Consider the following 21,841-nt stretch of genomic DNA (forward strand, 5'->3'; position numbering starts at 1 on the left):
GCCATTGACATCAAGGATCAAGTTGTGCAGGAGATCAAGTCTGCAGCATTTGGCTTATTTTTAATTCAACTTGATAAATCGACTGATGCGGCATCGTGTTCCCAGTTGCTGGTGTTTGCAAGATATGTTCACTCAGGTTCATTTAAAGAGGAGTTTCTCTTTTGTTCTCCTCTTGAAACAACTACCAAGGCCTCAGATATTTTGGAAAAGATTTCATCTTTCTTTGAATCAGAAAATCTTTTGTGGGATAATGTCTGTGGGTGCTGTACAGATAGAGCACCAGCTATGTTGGGGACAAAATCTGGATTTAAAGTTTGTGTGAAAAAGCGAGCTCCAAACGTGAAAGGCATTCATTGTATGATCCATCATCAGGCACTGGCCTCAAAAACACTTCCAGCTCCATGAGGGAAGGTTTTGGATCAAACAATTCAAATTGTGAATTTTGTCAAAGGAGGAGCTCTCAACTCACGACTTTTCAAGCAGTTTTGTATTGACATGGGTGCAGGCCATCATTTGCTTCTTTTCCACACAAATTTTCGATGGCTTTCAAGAGAAAATGTAACTGAGCGAGAATTTGAGTTTAGAGATGAGCTCAAATTATTTTTTGAAGTTCAGGGTAAGATGGAATTTTTTGCCTGGCTGGATGATGAGGAATGGATCATGTACCTTGCCTATTTGGTTGACATTTTGAGCAGCTGAATAAACTGAATGTTCAGGTGCAAGGAAGGAATACAAACACCATAAAATTCATGGATTCATTGAAAGCTTTCATAAGCAAGCTGGAAAATTGGAAGAGAAAGGTCAAGATGAAAAATGTTGCAATGTTTGAGAAACTGTTATCAATTCTTGTTGCTGGTGGTGAAGACAAAGTGCTTCCAGAATTTGCAAAAAATGAAATTTTGCAGCATTGGAAAATGAATTCAGCTGATATTTTCCTGAACTCAGTGATGAGGAGTTGAATTTCGTGCGAAATCCATTTAAATTGTCAGTTGAAAAAGTTCCTGATGATTGTGAAGATGAATTTCTGGAGCTGAAGACTGATTCGGGAGCAAGAGATATGTTCGATGAGAAATCAATCACAGAATTTTGGCCCTTGATGTGCGATTCCTACCCAAAAGTGGCAGAAAGAGCTATCCATGCATTGCTTCCATTTGTGGCGACATATCTTTGTGAGTCAGGCTTTTCAACTCTGTTGCAAATGAAAACGAAGCAACGAAGTAGATTGGAGGTTGAAAATGACCTGCGTTGTGCCTTTTCAAGCACTCTTCCGCATATCCAAGAATTGGCGAATAAAAAACAATCACAGGTTTCTCATTGACTGTAATCTTCATCAGAATAAAATGAATTACAATACACTGGCATTCTATTGAAGTACTTATGCTTCAGTAACTTTAGTCTGTTAAGTAATTAGTTATGAATATTAAAAAAAACTACTTTTATTCAAGTTTTAAAATCCATGAACATTTTCTATTGCTATTAAATTTGTAAAACTCCACTATAAAAATAATCCAAGTAAATGTATATGTACTTATATAGAAAAAATAAAAGATTTTCAATATTATATGCATATTATTTGGAATGCATATTTTGAGTCAGACAATCTTAGAAAGGGGGGAATGACATTCTGACATATGGTGAAAAGGGTGCATGGGGCAAAAAAAGGTTGAGAACCATTGCTTTAGACCTTTTCTACCCTTTTGACCCAGAGAACCTTTTGACCTTTACACTGCTTAAGTCCCTTTAGACCCCTCAGACCTTAACACTATTCAAATCCCTTACACCCTTTTGACAGATTCGACCCTTAACCAATTTGAGCTTTAGACCACTTGGACCTTTTATATCTGCTTCTGTCTCTGTGTAGTCTTGTTCCTTTTGTACAGCCACATCTTTTAAGTTACAAACTCCAAATTCAGGGTACAAATCCAACTTTGGGTTGGGGTTAACATAGGCTATGTGACTGCGGCTTCACACGGGGGGGGGGGGGGGGTACATGTGGGGGGGGGATGTGGGGCGCATAAATCTTGATGTAAATTTGTACCGTGTAGCGCCACCTGGTGGTGGTGGTGGTGGTGGTGGTAGAGGGTATTACAATTTCCTTTTTTACCTGGGCAATGCTTAGGTTAAAACTGTTCGCACAGGTAAATTTGTTTTCCTTCCCTTCTCCACCCTGTGGTGTCTGCAGTAAAGTCTGCAGGGAAGAGCTATGGTGTCTGCAACCATAGGAGCAGTGACAGCCTGTCCATGAGAGGGTCTTCCCCCCCCCCCCCCCCCGTGGGGAGTTAAATCCATGTCTGCTATTATTCAGACACCACAGGGGGCATAGTAATACAATTGTGTAAATGAACACGCAAATGTACTCTGTATATGTGGGAAAATTACACGCCCAGACCGGGAATCGAACCCAGGTCCTCTGGTGAACCATACTAGTCCTCCACCAGCAAAGTTATGAGAATCGTCTTCTGCGATGCCGAGGGATGCACATTAGTTGATATCCTGCCAAAAAGGGAAACCAGCTGTGTGGAAAAGGGTGGAGGAGCTTCTTGTGAGCCAATGGCCATCCATTTCTGGTGCCCAACTGTGTGCGGATGACCTGCAGTTGGGTTAACTCTTTCTAGGAGGTTGGTGGCAGGATTTGCACTTCGGCCACCGTAAAACACTTCATTCCGCAAAACACTTTTTAAAAAAACGCAAATAAAACTCGGAGTATCTCCTGTGCAGCTGTCCTGCAAAGGACAGCTCACCAGATGACGCGATTGGTGCAAAGCCTTTGAGACCCCCATTCTTTGATGATAGGAGGAAAAGCCATCTTAGCTCCAGCACTTTAACATTGGTATTGCAGCACTCTCTGGTTGTGGCAGCTCAAATTTAACATCGGTGTTGCAACTCATATCCGGGAGAATGGTACCCTCCTAGCCGATACTGGATGTTGTCAAGCTCAAGGTCGCTGAGGAGTTTGCAAACAGGTTGAGTGGGAATTATCGGGGGATCTGGGTGTTTCAGGAGATCCTGAAGAGTTGTGGAGTGCCTTTTCGGCTACCATCCTTGATGTTGCCAGTGGTTGTCTTGGAACCCATTGTCAGGTGAAGAAAAAACGTCTCCCAAGAGACACTGTATACCATTGACCAGAGTCACAGGGCCAGCTTAATGGCAGAGCTAAGCTGTTCAGGGAGTTGAGGCATATGTTTGCTGATGGTGGACAAGGAGGCCTATGTACGAGGAATCTGTGAAGGGGTAGAGCATCACCTGTGGTAAAGTGATTCTCATCCTGCTTAGAGGAATTCATGTATTGTGTTCCTCCAAGCACATACCTCAGTGTACTGCAGTTAGAGCGGAGGGTGGTGGGTTCTTCACAGAGGAGTGTGAAGTGAAGGCCTGCTGGGCCTGTTACGTTGAGCGGCTGTACCAGGCTGACCCACCAGCTGTTGAGTTGAATGTCAGGGGTGTTACTATCCCTTTGCTGACCCTCCAATCAACTGAACTGCCATCGTTTGTGGTAACACAGGCTGCGGTGAACCGGTTGAAATGGGGTAAAGCTCCTCGGATCTGTAGCATCCATGCTGAACTTCTCAAGGCTGGTGGAAATGCTCTACTTGTGTCGTTGCATGGAGTTCTGTGCTCTGTTTGGCGGCACAGGCATCATCCCAACTGATTGAAAGAGAGGCCTTATTGTCCCTCTCTGGAAAGGGAAGGGTGATTGCCACAACTGCAACAGCTGGTACTGAGAGTGCTGTGAGATGTGGAGGTTCCATCTCTGACTTATTTCCAGTTGTTACTGGAGTTTTTCAGGGGTGTGTACTGGCTCCCACACTTCAGTGCTTGGACGGAATGGATTCTGGGGAGGATGTCAGAGAGCTCAAGCTGCGGTGCATTGCTTGTGTGTGTCATAATCTCTGACCTTGATTTCACAGATGATGCAGTCATCGTTGCAGAGACGATGGATATCCTTATGAGGGCCCTCCAGGTGCTAAATTAAGAGTTGGAGCCACTGGGTTTGTGGCTTTCCTGGGTCAAAACTAAGATCCAGGCTTTCATTTAAATCTTCGATGCTGCTATCTTGTCTGTACCTGTTTGTAGTGAAGATGTTGAGGTCATGGAGAGATTCGCTTATCTTGGCAGTGATATTCATGTCTCTGAATGTTGTGAACCAGAGGTCGATAGACGTCTGTGCCGGGCCTGGGGAGTCATGGATTCACTGGATCGTCATCACGGGATGTGGGGCTGTCGGTTCCGATATAGGAGGATGAAAGTCCAGTCTTTAAGTCCTCCTTCCATTCTTATTCCACGGATGTGTGACTTGGACTCGGACCAGGGATTTGAGATCGAGACTTAACTCCTTCAGTAACAGGTCCCTTCGGAGAATCCTTGGCAATATCTATGGTCTATGGCCTACGGATCAACTATGGTCAGAGTTTGCATCCAATGAGTGTTTGCTGAGAGAGACTCAAATGAGATTTAGTACCTCTATACTTTGTGAGCATCAGCTGCAGTTGTATGGACATGTGGCTCGTTTTCCTGACGCTGATCCTGCTCACCATATTATCTTGGAGTGGGAGCCTCTTGGAGTAAGTGTTGGAGGCTAACGAGTTGACCACGTGCCTTGTAGTTGCAGCAGGTTGATCAGCATCTCAAGGAGATGGGGATGGGCCAGGCATCTGCCTGGGGGATGGCCAGACAGAGGCCCCTGGGGTACCGGCGGAGAGTGGACGCAGCGACGTGCTGCTACGGCACATGCTGCCATACCTGACCTGACCTCGCTACGTTCAGACACTCAGGAAACAAACGTGCACTGCGGGAAAGCGCTTGATGAAAAAAGCTGTACTTTCAACGTGACAACGCTCGACCTCACAATGTGCTTCTGACATTGGTGGAAATCTCACAGAATGGCTGGGATGTGCTCCCCCCATGTACAGTCCAGACTTGGCCCCCTCAGACTACCATCTGTTTGCCGTGTGTCGCTGGTTACGAAGTATTGTAACAGACTCAGGATTTTTAAGCTTGTGCAGTCCTGGCACAAATGCGTGGATTGTTCTGAAGATTTTGTAAAAAAAAGTAATGTGGTTACTATTATATGTCTAGTTACTATTATATCAGTTTTCTTGCATCTACCTTTGTTTTACTGTACAATCAAAGTGCTCATGACTTTCGGTATGGCTCTCGTATATTGCTTACCCTATTTAAAATCAAGAGTGCAGGCCTGTGTTTATATGTCTGCACACACCTGCACACTCGATTTGCTGCAACTTTGCAAAATTTCAGGAAAGGCTGGTGACTGAAGTAAAGTATCATGATGTGTTGGTGATGTTACTTTAAAATTACATGTGGTACGTGGGAACTCCAGTCGTCCTGTTCACACTGACACCCACCGCAACACATGCAATGCGTGGCTCTGTGATGTAATAATGTGAAACATATGTAATGTGTGGCTGCGTGCAGATGGTGTACGGCGAGATCTGCGTGCAGCGTTCATTGGGTGTGAGCCTGGAGAAATCTCACCTTTGAGATCACCCCTGGGGTTTTCACCTCTGCCCTCCTCACCTCTGCCCTCCTCACCATTGCACTCTCCACCACTGCACACTTCACCACAGAGATCTCCACTACCAACATCGTCCCTGCAATGTTCACCAGGCGGCCTCTTTTCTTTGTCTCCACCACTGGTGCAAGATTACCTTTGGGGCCTTGATGCTGGAGAGGGTATAAGTGACCTTTTTAATGATCTAGAAAACGTCATCGGCTTATAAGGCTTTTAATAGCTTTTTTTTTTTCAATGTCTTGTGCGTTAATACTCATTGAAGCAAATAATTTTGAGCTCTTATGAACCAAAACAAAATTGTCGCACACCGTTCACAGCCACCTACACGATGGACTGATGGTTCTGTGAGCTTGCTTTGCAGCAAGCCGAAAGAGCTTCAGCTGATTTGGTGGTAGCATCACATTATGTTTGTGCATTGGGGGACGACTGGCTACCATTGCCGTGTTCTGCCGTAGTTATGGCTCCGAGGTCACGCTTCCAACACCGTGGTGAGGCTATAACTTTGGAACGATCGTTGTTTAATAACTCTTCCCATGGTGCTCTGATTTATGCTAAGCCTACCATGTAAACGAGACCATTTCCCCCCCCCCACCCCCCGTCGTAGACCCGGCACATCGTTCTTATTTCCCAGCACATTTTGTGCAGGAGTGGTTACGAAATGTGAATGTGGGAGAGTTTTTTTTTTCTGAAGAAAGTGAAATTTTTGACCGAATGCGCACATTGGTTCACTCGCATATTCAGCAGTGATCGTGCACTGCACACCAGCCAGTATGCCGAGCTTTCTGGAGGCCTGCGTGCCCAGGTGTCGCCACTCAAATACAGACATTGATGTGTGCTTTGCCTGTTGATTGGGTTGAACTGTAACAAAAAAATATTTTACCTCGTATGCGCTTTGGCAGATGAGGGGACCTTATGGGGTGGATCCCTCTGATTGATTAAGTGCTAACTCTCGCCTTTGACCTAACCTCTAATATACCAGGACTGTTTGACTGCCTTCTGTTGCGAGCTTTGCGGTCCTTTGCGAGTGTTGTGCTAACTGACGATTGGTCATTGCATCTTCCATTTTCACGGTCACCTCGATTGCGAAATGCGTTGCTTGATTAAAAGCTCGATTCTGGTTTTAAATTCAGAAATATTTGGGCTTTTTTGGGGGGTTCGCCTCGTTCACGTCACAATTTACACTTTCAATGGTAAAGGTTTAGTGTGGATAGGTTTTCTAGCACGAATTTCACGTTTTTCTAGCACAAATTTCACGTTCTTCTTGCAATAGATTGAAATTTGTTAAATGTCACAATTTATCATCGGAAAGAATGAATAAGTCTTGAGATTGTACATAGTTGAACTGGGGGGAAAGTTTCAAAGTTTTGTATTTATGAATGTCTTTCTGAAACTTTAAAATAGTTGATGGAGCACCCTAGTTTTTTGGTGTGGATTCCAAAGTTTAATTGCAAAGCTTTTTTTTTTGTCACGTTTATTTTATTTTATTTTATTTTTGTGTGTGAATTTTGAGGGATTTGTACATTGTACCTTGTATGTGTTAATAAACTGAGTTTCCCTTCTGCTCGACACCATTGTTTAATGACTTGTAGTTATGTAAGTGCTCAAAATTGTATCGGCTGTCAGGTAACAGAGGCGTGCGTACTTGCCTCTTATTACCGATGGTCTAAAACTCCAACAATAAAGTCAAAAAAAATAAAATAAAACTCTCCGCTCTTTGCCCTGGCTTTGAATATTGAACCAGATATATACTATCATCCCAATGTTTCACACGCAGGGTGAGGCATCAACGTGTGTACCTTCCCTCGGAGACTTCGATCAGATGACTCGTCTGGCAGCACTGGTCAGTGGTAGAGGTTATAGACAGATGATGTCCTTTGTGAAGAGGAGGTGAGTTATTGGCAGCACCCGAAACAAATTACAAATTCCCACACCTCCAATCGAGTATCCTGCAACGGACTGGTGACCATTATTGGTTTGAGCTGAGAAACATTTCTTAATCAGTCAAATGCACCGCAGCTCTGAAAAGAGTGCGAACCTCCAACCTAACTGCGAATAAATATTTTTATTGTTGTTATCAGAATTTTGAGCAACCTTTTAAAATCTGCTCTGATACACTGGAGTCAGTAATTATGGGTGATTTTGGATTGAGTTTTACAGATTTCTACCATCTCGTCTGCAGTTATCATGCCAATCCTCTCGCCCTTGGTACACAGTGTCCTGTATGAGGCAGTTACCTTCAAACAGTTTGCCTTATCAAAATCTGACTCAAAGCAACTTCATATCATTCCACAAGGCCCAGGCCAAGTGTGTGCTCCTCACAGGAAATCCAGAAAAGATCATCTGTCCAACCTCAAGGCTGAATTCTCAAACCTGTCTCCTTCATCCAAGACTTGGTGACGCCTTGTCAAGTCTGTCTGTGGTGTATGCTCCCTTTCCATCCATTTCCTCACATAAAGTGGCACTACAGCCGACTCTGCTTGTGAGAAGGCTGAATGCCTCATTTCTGTTTGCTTCCACATCTTGTGTACCCAAACCCCTCACTCCCCATGCAGTTCCAGTCAAAAGTTTGGACATACCGACTCATTCAAGGGTTTTTCTATATTTCTTTTTACTATTTTCTACATTATAACTATGAAATAACACATATGGAATTATGTAGTAACTAAAAAAGTTAAACTAATCAAAAAATATTTTATATTTTAGATTCTTCAAAGTTGCTACCCTTTGCCTTATGACAGCTTTGCACACTCTTGGCATTCTCTTAACCAGCTTCATGAGTAGTCACCTGGAATGCTTTTCCATTAACAGGTGTGCCTTGTTAAAAGTTAATTTGTGGAATTCCTTTCCTTCTTAATGTGTTTGAGCCAATCAGTTGTGTTGTGACAAGGTAGGGTTGGTATACAGTAAATAGCCCTATTTGGTAAAAGACTTCTTTTGTCGACTGTAGTAGTCCATATTATGGCAAGAACAACTCAACTAAGTAAAGAGAAATGACAGTCCATCATTACTTGAAGAAATGAAGGTCAATCTGGAAAATTTCAAGAACTTTGAAAGTTTCTTCAAGTGCAGTCGCAAAAACCATCAAGTGCAATGATGAAACTGGCTCTCATGAGGACCGCCACAGGAAATGAAGACCCAGAGTTACCTCTACTGCAGAGGATTAGTTTATTAGAGTTACCTGCCTCAGAAATCACCAATTAACTGCACCTCAGATTGCAGCCCAAGTAAATGCTTCACAGAGTTCAAGTAACAGACACATCTCAACATCATCTGTTCAGAGGAGACTGTGTGAATCAGGCCTTCATGGTCAAATTGCTGCAAAGAAACCACTACTGAAGGAGACAGATAAGAAGGAGAGACTTGCTTGGGCCATGAAGCACGAGCAATGGACATTAGACTGGTGGAAATCTGTCCTTTGGTCTGATGAGTCCAAATTTGAGATTTTTAGTTCCAACCGCTGTGTCTTTGTGAGATGCAGAGAAGGTGAACAGATGATCTCTGCACCTGTGGTTCCCACCATGAAGCATGGATGAGGAGGTGTGATGGTGTGGGGGTGCTTTGCTGGTGACACTGTCGGTGATTTATTTAGAATTCAAGGCACAGGTAACCAGCATGGCTCCCACAACATTCTGCAGCGATACGCCATCCCATCTGGTTTGCGCTAAGTGAGACCATCATTTGTTTTTCAACAGGACAATGACCCAAAACACGTCCAGGCTGTGTACGGGCTATTTGACCAGGAAATAGATTGATGGAGTGCTGTATCAGATGACCTGGCCTCTACAATCACCTGGCCAAAACCCAATCGAGATGGTTTGGGATGAGTTGAACTGCAGAGTGAAAGAAAAGCAGCCAACAAGTGCTCAGCGTATGTGGGAACTCCTTCAAGACTGTTGGAAAAGCATTCCAGGTTATCTCACGAAGCTGGTTGAGAGAATGCCAAGAGTGTGCAAAGCTGTCGTCAAGGCAAAGTGTCGCTACTTTGAAGAATCTAAAATATAAAATATACTTTGATTTGTTTAACACTTTTTTTGGTTACTACATAATTCCACATGTGTTATTTCACAATGTTGATGTCTTCACTTATTCTACAACGTAGAAAATAGTAAAAAAAATAAAGAAAAACCCTTGAATGAGTCGGTGTATCCAAACTTTTGATTGGTACTATATACCTACACTACTGCCTCGTATCCAACTGCTCCTGGGTACGCTCTTTCTCATCTGAGAAGGTGGAGAGGTTTCTGGCAAACCAAGACTGCGATTCTCTGACAGGCCCTCACGGCATCAGTGCATGAGTCCTAAAAACTTGCTCTGTTGGTCTTGCTCCTCCTCTTTCTCCTAAGTTAACTCCATCATTCTCTCTGGGTCAGTTTCAATCTTCCTGGAAGTTAGCCATCATCATTGAAGTACAGAAACATGTTGCAAAAACGGATCCTATTAACTACAGGTGTTGAGGCTTGCTTCCAATGATCAGCAAGTTCATGGAATCTATCATTGCAATTCAGTTAAAATCTTTCCTTTACTCCTACGGCTTCATCTCAGATCATCAGTTTGGTTTCAGACCCAGTACATGTTGCTTCGACTCTTCCAACAATGGATGGAAGCCCTCAACCTCAGTCATGAGATCAGGGCCATCCATCTGGACATATCTCAAGCATTTGAAACAGTCTGGCACTTCGCTCGCCCTTCATCCGCCTTGATCTCTAAACTCTCTGTTTATGGCAAATCAGGCCACCACTCGACTCCCAAATTCAGCATGCAACTCTTAACAGGATCCTCTCATCTCCTCTCCCTGTCAAGGCTGGAGTGCTGCAAGGCATTGTCTTGGGCCCAGTCTTGTTCCTCATCTTCATCAGTAATTGGGTAGTCGATGTAGTCGAAAAAAAAAATTCGACAAAAATAATTTTTTCGATTAAAATTTTTTTTGTTTTTTGTTGTCTATTGTCTATTACCCTTATTTGTTGGTGATGGTGTCGGTCTGTCCGTCTGTGTGTTTGTCGGGGGTTTTTGACCCTCTTGCAGTTGTTCGATTTTGATGAAATTTGGGTGGAAGGACCAGTTTATGACCTCGTTGTGCCGTGAAGGTACTGGTTGCTAACGCCCCTTTGGTTGCCTAGCAACAGGACTGAAATTTTTTCAAAATCAAAAGAAAATTTTTTTTCGAAAATCAAAAATCGGGCCACGACCAACTGTGGGCAGTACATTCAGCCATGTCAAAAATTTCCAGCCGGATCCAATGAAAACTGTTGGAGAAGATAGACTTTGAATGAACCCTGGTCGAAAACAATAAAAAAACGAAGTTCGTTATATCTCAGAGACTGAGTCAGATATACATGAAACTGGTATGGTAGGTTCATGGTATGTCCTAGTTATGTGTGAGAAAGAATTTTTGTCTATGGACCCCTCCGTTGCCGAGCAACGGCCGAAAAACCTCCAAATGTGGGGGTATTTTAGTGAAAAAACAATCTGCAGCATTAACCCTTGAAGCTGGAATCATGAATTTTCTTGTGCTTAATCCTCAGGTCATTCCCCATCGAACTTGACTACCCATGTCACCATCGCGTCAGGTTCTATTGGTTAGTCGACTACCCATGTCCGCCTACCGGCTTGTATATACCCTTATTTGTTGGTAGTGGTGTCGGTCTGTCCGTGTGTGTGTATAATAAGGACAGAACAAATTTCAAATTTTGTTTTTTTTTTGAAAAAAAAAAATTTCGACTCGATCCACTACCCAACATATCGAAGGAAATACTGATAATAAGGGTAGAACAAATTTCAAATTTTTTTTTTTGAATTTCTTTATTTTTCGACGAGATCGACTGCCCAGCAGACAGACAGACAGACAAGCCGGTAGGCAGACATGGGTAGTCGATCAAGTCGAATTTAGTCATTTTTCAGCCGTTACTAGCCAACAAAAGCGGCCATAGCAACGGTTCTTTCTCACACATAACGAGGATATACCATGAACCTACCATACCAGTTTCATGTATGTCTGACTCATTGTCTATGAGGCATAACAAACTTCGCTTTTTTGTTTTTTTCGACCAGCGTTCATTCAAAGTCTATCTTCTCCGACAGTTTTCATAGGATCCGGCTGGAAAATTTTGACAATATGGCTGAATGTACTGCCCACAGTCGGTCGTCGCCCGATTTTTGATTTTAGAAAAAATATTTTTTTTTGGATTTTTCAAAAATTTCAAAGTCCCGTTGCTCGGCAACCAAAGGGGCGTTCGCAACCAGTACCGACGCGGCACAACGAGGTCATAAACTGGTCCTTCCACCCAAATTTCATCAAAATCGAACAACTGCTAGGGGCTCAAAAAACCCCGACAAACACACACGGACAGACCGACACCATGACCAACAAATAAGGGTGGAAAAAAAAATATCAAAAAAAAAAATTTTTGAGATTTTTTTTTTCGACCACATCGACTATCCAACAGACAAGCCGGTAGGTGGACGTGGGTAGTCGACTACCCAACAGACAGACAGACACACACCCATAACGAATATAGTGGTCACTTACTGATGCGTGAACCAAAAACACACACTCAGTGTTGCAATCGTCTTGCATCCCCTTGAAGACTAAAAAGGTGCAAAAAGAAGAATAATTTTGAATTTTGTAAAAAGGGGAGGGAGAGATGAAGATCTCAGTGCGTCATTGTTTCTGTCAAATGCCAGACCTCATCATCAGAGTGAGCCAGGACTCTCTTTGAAGGGATGGCCATGCCATCTGCTACATATATATATATATATATATATATATATATATATATATATATATATATATATATATATATATATATATATATATATATATATTGGGGAGTCGTAGTCGAAAAAAAATCTCAAAAAAATGTTTTTTCAGATTTTTTTTTCTATACCCTTAGTTGTTGGTCGTGGTGTCGGTCTGTCCGTGTGTGTGTTTGTCGGGGGTTTTTGACCCCCTTGCAGTTGTTCGATTTGACGAAATTTGGGTGGTAGGACCAGTTTATGACCTCGTTGTGCCGCGTAGGTACTGGTTGCTGACGCCCCTTTGGTTGCCGAGCAACAAGACTGAAATTTTTGAAAAATCCTAAAAAATTAATTTTTTCGAAAATCAAAAATCAAACGATGGTCGCTTGTGGGCAACACATTCAGCCTCCTTGACAAAAAAATTCAGCCCGCTCCCATGAAAACTGTCGGAGAAGATAGACTTTCAATGATCCCTGGTCGAAAACAATAAAAAAATGAAGTTCGTTATATCTCAGAGACGATGAGTCAGATATAAATGAAACTGGTATGTTTGGTTCCTGGTATGTCCTAGTTATGTGTAAGAAAGAACCGTTGCTATGGACGCTTATGCTGGCTAGTAACAGCTGAAAAACGACTAAATTCGACTTGATCGACTACCCATGTCCGCCTGCGGGTTTGTCTGTCTGTCAGGTAGTCGATCGAGTCAAAAAAAAATAAATTCAAAAAATTTTTTTTTTGAAATTTGTTCTACCATTATTATCAGTATTTCCATCGATATGTTGGGTCGTCGATCTCGTCAGAAATTTTTTTTTTCAAAAAAAAAATATTGAGATTTGTTCTTCCCTTATTGTCAGTATTTCTGTCAATATGTTTGTCTGTCTGTCCCTCTGTTCGGTCCAGTTCTCCGTTAATACAATGGCGATTTTGATGAAACTTGGTTGGTAGGTTCACACCATGACCTAGTTGTGTGCAAATGAGAACCGTTGCTGAGGACCCATCAGTTGCCCAGCAACGGACCTTTGAAATTTTCAAAAAAATCTCAAAAATTAATTTTTTCGAAAATCAAAAATCGGGCCACGAGCGACTGTGGGCACTACATTCAGCCATATTGTCAAAAATTTCCAGCCGGATCCTATGAAAACTGTCGGAGAAGATAGACTTTGAATGAACCCTGGTGGAAAACAATAAAAAAACGAAGTTCGTTATATCTCAGAGCCTATTAGTCAGATATACATGAAACTGGTATGGTAGGTTCATGGTATGTCCTAGTTATGTGTGAGAAAGAACCGTTGCTATGCGCCCCTCCATTGCCGAGCAAGAGCCGACAACCCATGTTCGCCTACCGGCTTGTTTGTCTGTCTGTCCCTCTGTTCGTTCCAGTGCTCCGTTAATACAATGGCGATTTTCATGAAACTTGGTTGGTAGGTTCATACCATGACCTCATTGTGTACAAATGAGAACCGTTGCTCTGGACACCACCGTTGCCTAGTAACGGGACTTTGAATTATTTTGTTAAATCATAAAAAATTAATTTTTTCGAAAATCAAAAAATCGGGCCAGGAGCAACTGTGGGCAGTACATTCAGCCATATTGTCAAAAATTTTCAGCCGGATCCTATGAAAACTGTCGGAGAAGATAGACTTTGAATGAACCCTGGTCGAAAATTATAAAAAAAAAAAAAAACGAAGTTCGTTATATCGCAGAGACTACGAGTCAGATATACATGAAACTGGTATGGTAGGTTCGTGGTATGTCCTCGTTATGTATGAGAAATAACCGTTGCAATGGAACCCTCCGTTGCCGAGCAACGGCCGAAAAACCTCCAAATGTGGGGGTATTTTAACGAAAAAACAACCTGCAGCATTAACCCTTGAAGCTAGAATCATGAATTTTCTTGTGCTTGATCTACACGTCATTCCCCATCAAACGGGCCCATCGCGTCAGGTTCTAGTGGGTAGTCGACTACCCATGTCCACCTAGCGGCTTGTCTGTCTGTCAGGCCCCAGCATCGCTCCGTGGGTTTTGATCCGATCCTGATAAAATTTTGGTGGGAGGTTTATATCATGATCTAGTTGTGTTTTCCTGAGAATAGGCATGCTGCGCCCATTATGGGTGGAGCCACGCCCAAAAAACGTGTTTTTAGGGGGTAGCTGATTTCAAGTTACATCTTCTCTGAGGGGGTTTGTCGAATCTGGCAGAGGTTTCGGTATTTGATTAGCCCAATGGCACCTGCAAAGCCCCACGAAGCTCGATTTTTCATTTTCTTCCCAAGTTCAAGGTCACAAGGTCACGAACTTAGAAAATTGCAAATTTTGACATAAAAATCATATGACCACCCAAACTTTGAGAGCTAGGATGACAATATTTTTTATGCATAATCTTGAGGTCATTTCCCCACCTAAAATCCTGATACCATTTTGCTCTATCTCGAACACGTTGCCCGTGGCACCCCCTTCAAATTTGTTCTTACACTGATTTCATCAAAGTGTGGATAATCCGAGGAGTGCGAAACGCCATACAGCCTATATGATGTTATATTGTTTCTGGAATTTTCCAGAGGAAGTTTTGCACCAAAGGTCATAATCCTTGACCTTTAAAGTTCACAAAGGTCAAATTTTCAAAGTTGTTGAACGAAACCAGGTTTTCGACATTTTGCAGCTGTAACCGTCACAAGTACCACATCATGTTGATCATTTTTATAACTTGGTCAAAAATTATCACATTGTCTCATCCTTGACTTCTGAAACAATCTGCATCATCAAATACCGCTCGTGAACCATCGTCATCTTCAGACTTGTCACTTTTAAAATGTTTTTCTCTGCTTGTCCGATCAATGCGAAACTTTAAATATAGGAGAGAATCCCCAAAGGAGACTATTCTATTGATAACACTGATGGATGTCACATGGTATGGCAGCCATATTGGATTAAAGGGAGGAAAAAACTGGACATCGTTTTATCTCTCTCTCTCTCTCTCTCTCTCTCTCTCTCTCTCTCTCTCTCTCTCTCTCTCTCTCTCTCTCTCTCTCTCTCTCTCTCTCTCGTGCAGCCTATGGCTGCTGGTTGCATCATTGGTTGGGACGCGGCTATGCCGCTGATTCAGTGTCCCCCTTACCAGTGCACTGGTACTCATTTTGCTGACCTCAGAAGGATGACAGGTTGAGTCAACCTCCTGGTGTATTTAATTCAGCGGCCAACAGGGCTTGAACTCAGGACCCTCGGATCCCAAGCTGCCGCCCTAACCACTAAGCCAACACCAGGCTTATTGTTTGCTCTGAAACAGCTCAACAACAAAAAATTTAAACATGGCATTTGTCATAAACTCCCCATGGGGTATATATAGGATGATAACGATGATGTCATCAGTGAAGTGGCATTCCAGCCATAATTGGTTGAATCAAAATCCTTATCCAAAATATCTGAAACTTCGAATATCCGATCTACGACCCAATCTCAGCGAATTGAATTTATGACGTCATTGGTCACATGGTCTGGTGGCCATATTGGATTGAAAAAAATAAAAAATAAAATCTCCAGAACCACTGAACAATTGATGCAAAACTTCACACATCTGATTGACTCACCATGGGGAATACAGTTTGAATTTTTTTCATATTCAACCACTCAGAGGGCACTTGCAAGAACACAGACCTCCGCCACACAATGCCTGATCCAGTAGAACATATCGAGCACAATAACTTTTTGAGATATCGTGCTATATATCGTTTTTCTCCCTATCTCTCAATGGTGAAGAATCACTTTAAAAAATTATCCGATCCAGATCAGGATCTGGATCTTCACCAAAATCTAACTGGTTCGTCCTTGTCACACACCGAACCTGTCCACCAAATTTCATGCAAATCCGTCCACAACTTTGTGATGTCCTGCACACACATAAACAAATAAAGGGGAAACCAGAACCTCCTTCCACTTTCAGTGGTGGAGGTATGAAGTGCATTTTCCATCAATCTTTTGCCAAATTTCAACAGTATTGATTTGTGATTGATATCTAAGAATGAAAGATTTAGAAACAAGCTGGTAGGCGGACATGGGAAGTCGACTACCCAATAGAACCTGACGCGATGGGCCTGTTCGATAGGGAATGACCTGAGGATTAAGCACAAGAAAATTCATGATTCTAGCTTCAAGGGTTAATGCTGCAGGTTGTTTTTTCGTTAAAATACCCCCACATTTGGAGGTTTTTCGGCCGTTGCTAGGCAAGGGAGGGGTCCATAGCAACGGTTATTTCTCACACATGACTAGGACATACCGTGAACCTACCATACAAGTTTTATGTACATCTGACTCATAGTCTCTGAGATATAACGAACTTCATTTTTTTATTGTTTTCGACCAGGGTCCATTCAAAGTCTATCTTCTCAGACAGTTTTCATAGGATCCGGCTGGAAATTTTTGACAATATGGCTGAATGTACTGCCCACAGTCGCTCTTGGCCTGATTTTTGATTTTCGAAAAAATAAATTGAGATTTTTTGAAAATTTCAAAGGTCCGTTGCTAGGCAACTGATGGGTCCATAGCAACGGTTCTTTCTCACACATAACTCGGACATACCATGAACCTACCATACCAGTTTCATGTATATCTGACTCATAGTCTCTGAGATATAACGAACTTCGTTTTTTTATTGTTTTCCACCAGGGTTCATTCAAAGTCTATCTTCTCTGACAGTTTTCATAGGATCCTGCTGGAAATTTTTGACAATATGGCTGAATGTACTGCCCACAGTCGATTGTGGCCCGATTTTTGATTTTCGAAAAAATAATTTTTTTCATGATTTTTCAAAAATTTCAAAGTCCCGTTGCGAGGCAACGGTGATGTCCATAGCAACGGTTCTCATTTGCACACAACTGGGTCATGGTGTGAACCTACCAACCAAGTTTCATTGAAATCGCCATTGCATTAACGGAGCACTGGACTGAACAGAGGGACAGACAGACAGACAAACATATCGAGGGAAAAACTGATAATAAGGGTAGAACAAATTTCAATTTTTTTTTTTTCGACTGGATCGACTCCCCAACAGACAAACCGGTACGTGGACATGGATAGTCGATCAAGTCGAATTTAGTCGTTTTTCAGCCGTTACGAGCCAACAAAAGCGTCCATAGCAACGGTTCTTCTTCACACATAACTCGGACATTCCATGAACCTACCATACCAGTTTCATGTATTTCTGACTTATAGTCTCTGAGATATAACGAACTTCGTTTTTTTGATTTTTTCGACCAGGGTTCATTCAAAGTCTATCTTCTCCGCCAGTTTTCATGGGAGCGGGCTGAATTTTTTGTGAAGGAGGCTGAATGTGTTGCCCACAAATGGTCATCGTTTGATTTTTGATTTTCGAAAAAATAAATTTTTTAGGATTTTTCAAAAATTTCAAAGTCCCGTTGCTCGGAAACCAAAGGGGCATTAGCAACCAGTACCTACGCGGCACAACGAGGTCATAAACTGGTCCTACCACCCAAATTTCATCAAAATCGAACAACTGCAAGGGGGTCAAAAAACCCCGACAAACACACACACGGACAGACCGACACCACACCAACAAATAAGGTTGGAAAAAAAATCTCAAAAAAAATTTTTTGCAGATTTTTTTTTCGACGACATCGACTGCTGAACAGACAAGCCGGTTGGCGGACGTGGGTAGTCGACTACCCAATAGAACGTGACACGATGGGCCCGTTCGATGGGGAATGACCTGAGGATTAAGCACAAGAAAATTCATGATTCCAGCTTCAAGGGTTAATGCTGCAGATTGTTTTTTCGTTAAAATACACCCACATTTGGAGGTTTTTCGGCCGTTGCGAGGCAACGGAGAGATCCATGGCAACGGTTCTTTTTCACACGTAACTCGGACATATTATGAACCTAGCATACCAGTTTTATGTACATCTGACTCATAGTCTCTGAGATATAATGAACTTCATTTTTTTATTGTTTTCGACTAGGGTTCATTCTAATTCTATCTTCTCCGACAGTTTTCATAGGATCCGGCTGGAAATTTTTGACAATATGGCTGAATGTACTGCACACAGTCGGTTGTGGCCCGATTTTTGATTTTCGAAAAAATACATTTTTGAGATTTTTTTGGAAATTTCAAAGGTCCGTTGCTCGGCAACGGATGGGTCCATAGGAACGGTTCTCATTTGCACACAACTTGGTCATGGTGTGAACCTACCAACCAAGTTTCATCGAAATCGCCACAGTATTGTCGGAGCACTGGACCGAACAGTCATACATACATACAGACAGACAAGCCGGTAGGCGGACATGGGTAGTCGATCAAGTCGAATTTAGTCGTTTTTCAGCCATTACAAGCCAACAAAAGCGTCGATAGCAACGGTTCTTTCACACACATAACAAGGACATACCAGTAACCTACCATACCAGTTTCATGTATGTCTGACTCATAGTCTCTGAGATATACGGAACTTCGTTTTTTTGTTTTTTTCGACCAGGGAACATTCAAAGTCTATCTTCTCCGCCAGTTTTCATGGGAGCGGGCTGAATTTTTTTTTGTCAAAGAGGCTGAATGTGTTGCCCACAAACGATCATCCTTTGATTTTTGATTTTCGAAAAAATTATTTTTTTATGATTTTTCAAAAATTTCAAAGTCCCGTTGCTTGGCAACCAAAGGGGCGTCAGCAACCAGTACCTACCCGGCACAACGAGGTCATAAACTGTTCCTACCACCCAAATTTCATCAAAATTGAACAACTGCAAGGGGGTCAAAAACCCCCGACAAACACACACACGGACAGATCGACACCACGACCAACAACTAAGGGTAATAATATAAATAAAAAAAATAAATATATGGGAAAAAAATCTCAAAAAAAAAATTTGAGATTTTTTTTTTCGACTACATCGACTACCCAATTACATATTAAATCTTCATCCAGACATTCTTTCATCAAAATTTTTCAATAGAAATGTGTAAAACTAACACAGAGGTCTTCATGTAGGACGAAATGTACAAGCAGACTTTATTCCTCAATAAAAAATAATTGCACCACCTTTCAGAATCGACATCCACCTTCGTGATTGTCTGCCCTCACGGGCTTAACACCAGACAGAAATGAACATTTTCGAACAGACGAAGTACCCAAAACCACCAGAAATCGGGTATGGCCCCTGGCCTTCAGCTCCTGATCCAGTCAATGTCTGCAGAGAAGAAAGAGGCTGCTGACTGACTGTTTGGAGGATGAGATATGATAGGGTAGAGGATGCAATCATCAGCAAAGAGATAGGCTGGATTTTTCAGGGAATAAGAAAGACAACCCGGTAGGCGGACATGGGTAGTTGACTACCCAATAGAACCTGGCACGATGGGCCCGTTCGATGGGGAATGACCCGAGGATTAAGCACAAGAAAATTCATGATTCTAGCTTCAAGGGTTAATGCTGCAGGTTGTTTTTTCGTTAAAATACCCCCCACATTTAGAGGTTTTTCTGTCGTTGCTAGGCAACGGAGGGGTCCATAGCAACGGTTCTTTCTCACACAAAACTTGGACATACCAGGAACCTACCATACCAGTTTCATGTATATCTGACTCAGTCTCTGAGATACAAGGAACTTCGTTTTTTTATTGTTTTTGACCAGGGTTCATTCAAAGCCTATCTTCTCCGACAGTTTTCATAGGATCCTGCTGGAAATTTTTGACAATATGGCTGAATGTACTGCCCACAGTCGTTTGTGGCCTGATTTTTGATTTTTGAAAAAATTAATTTTTGAGATTTATTTGGAAATTTCAAAGGTCCGTTGCGAGGAAACGGATGGGTCCATGGCAACGGTTCTCATTTGCACAAAACTAGGTCATGGTGTGAACCTACCAACCAAGTTTCATCGAAATCGCCATTGTATTAACGGAGCACTGGACCGAACAGACATACATACAGACAGACAAGACGGTAGACGGACATGGGTGGTCGCCTACCCTATAGAACCTGACGCCATGGGCCCTTTCGATTGGGAATGACCTGAGGATTAAGCACAAGAAAATTCATGATTCTAGCTTCAAGGGTTAATGCTGCAGATTGTTTTTTTTGTTATAATACCCCCACATTTAGAGGTTTTTCGGCCGTAGCTCGGCAATGGAGGGGTCCATTGCAACGGTTCTTTCTCACACAAAACTTGGACATACCATGAACCTACCATACCAGTTTCATATATATCTGACTCATAGTCTCTGAGACATAACGAACTTCGTTTTTTTTTTATTGTTTTCGACCAGGGTTCATTTAAAGTCGATATTCTCCGACAGTTTTCATAGGATCCGGCTGGAAATTTTTGACAATATGGCTGAATGTACTGCCCACAGTCGCTCGTGGCCCGATTTTTGATTTTCGAAAAAATTAATTTTTTTGATTTTTCAAAATTTCAAAGGTCCGTTGCTCAGCAACGGATGGGTCCATGGCAACGGTTCTCATTTGCACACAACTCAGTCATGGTATGAACGCACCAACCAAGTTTCATCGAAATCGCCATTGTATTAACTGAAATCGCCATTTTAATACTGATAATAAGGGTAGAACAAATCTCAATTTTTTTTTTCCGACCAGATCGACTACCCAACAGACAGACAAGCCGGAAGGCAGACATGGGAAGTCGATCAAGTCGAATTTAGTCATTTTTCAGCCGTTACTAACCAACAAAAGCGACAATAACAACTGTTCTTCTCGCACATAACTAGGGCATGCCATGAACCTTACATACCAATTTCATGTATGTCTGACTCATAGTCTCTGAGATATAACGAACTTCGTTTTTTTATTGTTTTCGACCAGGGTTCATTCAAATTCTATCTTCTCCACCAGTTTTCATGGGAGCGGGCTGAATTTTTTTTTGTCAAGGAGGCTGAATGTGTTGCCCACAAACGATCATCGTTTGATTTTTGATTTTCGAAAAAATAATTTTTTTAGGATTTTTCAAATATTTCAAAGTCCCATTTCGAGGCAACCAAAGGGGTGTTGGGAACCAGTACCTATACGGCACAACGAGGTCATAAACTGGTCCTACCACCCAAATTTCATCATTATTGAACAACTGCAAGGGGGTCAAAAACCCTGACAAACACACACAGACAGACCGACACCACGACCAACTGATAAGGGTAGAAAAAAAAAATCTCAAAAAAAATTTTTTGGAGATTTTTTTTTTTTCGACGACATCGACGACCCTACAGACAAGCCGGTAGGTGGACGTGGGTAGTCCACTACCCAACAGAACCTGACGCGATGGGCCCGTTCGATGGGGAATGACCTGAGGATTAAGCACAAGAAAATTCATGATTCGAGCTTCAAGGGTTAATGCTGCAGATTGTTTTTTCGTTAAAATACCGCCACATTTAGAGGTTTTTTGGCCGTTGCTAGGCAATGGAGGGGTCCACAGCAATGGTTCTTTCTCTCACATAACTAGTAAATATCATGAACCTACAATACTAGTTTTATATATATCTGACTCATAGTCTCCGAGATATTACGAACTTCGTTTTTTTTATTGTTTTCGACCAGGGTTCATTCAAAGTCTATCTTCTCCGACAGTTTTCATTGGATCC

The 21,841-nt window shown here is 42.2% G+C and overlaps 1 protein-coding gene across 2 annotated transcripts in view; it reads left to right on the forward strand.

Annotated features, from left to right (window-relative positions):
* Positions 1-7,096, forward strand: part of LOC147017404 (transcription factor E2F6-like) — an 82,928-nt gene extending 75,832 nt beyond the window's left edge. For both annotated transcript variants that reach the window (XM_085847029.1, XM_085847030.1), the window contains exon 7: positions 5,434-7,096. In XM_085847029.1, coding sequence (XP_085703155.1) covers positions 5,434-5,738 — 305 coding nt within the window. In that variant the 3' untranslated portion in view covers positions 5,739-7,096. The remainder of the gene's footprint in view (positions 1-5,433) is intronic.
* Positions 7,097-21,841: the final 14,745 nt, after the last annotated feature.

The sequence above is a fragment of the Eptatretus burgeri genome, chromosome 11 (genome assembly GCF_056783735.1).
Source record: "Eptatretus burgeri isolate ZD-2024b chromosome 11, Ebu_testis_v1, whole genome shotgun sequence".
Classification (NCBI taxonomy): domain Eukaryota; kingdom Metazoa; phylum Chordata; class Myxini; order Myxiniformes; family Myxinidae; genus Eptatretus; species Eptatretus burgeri.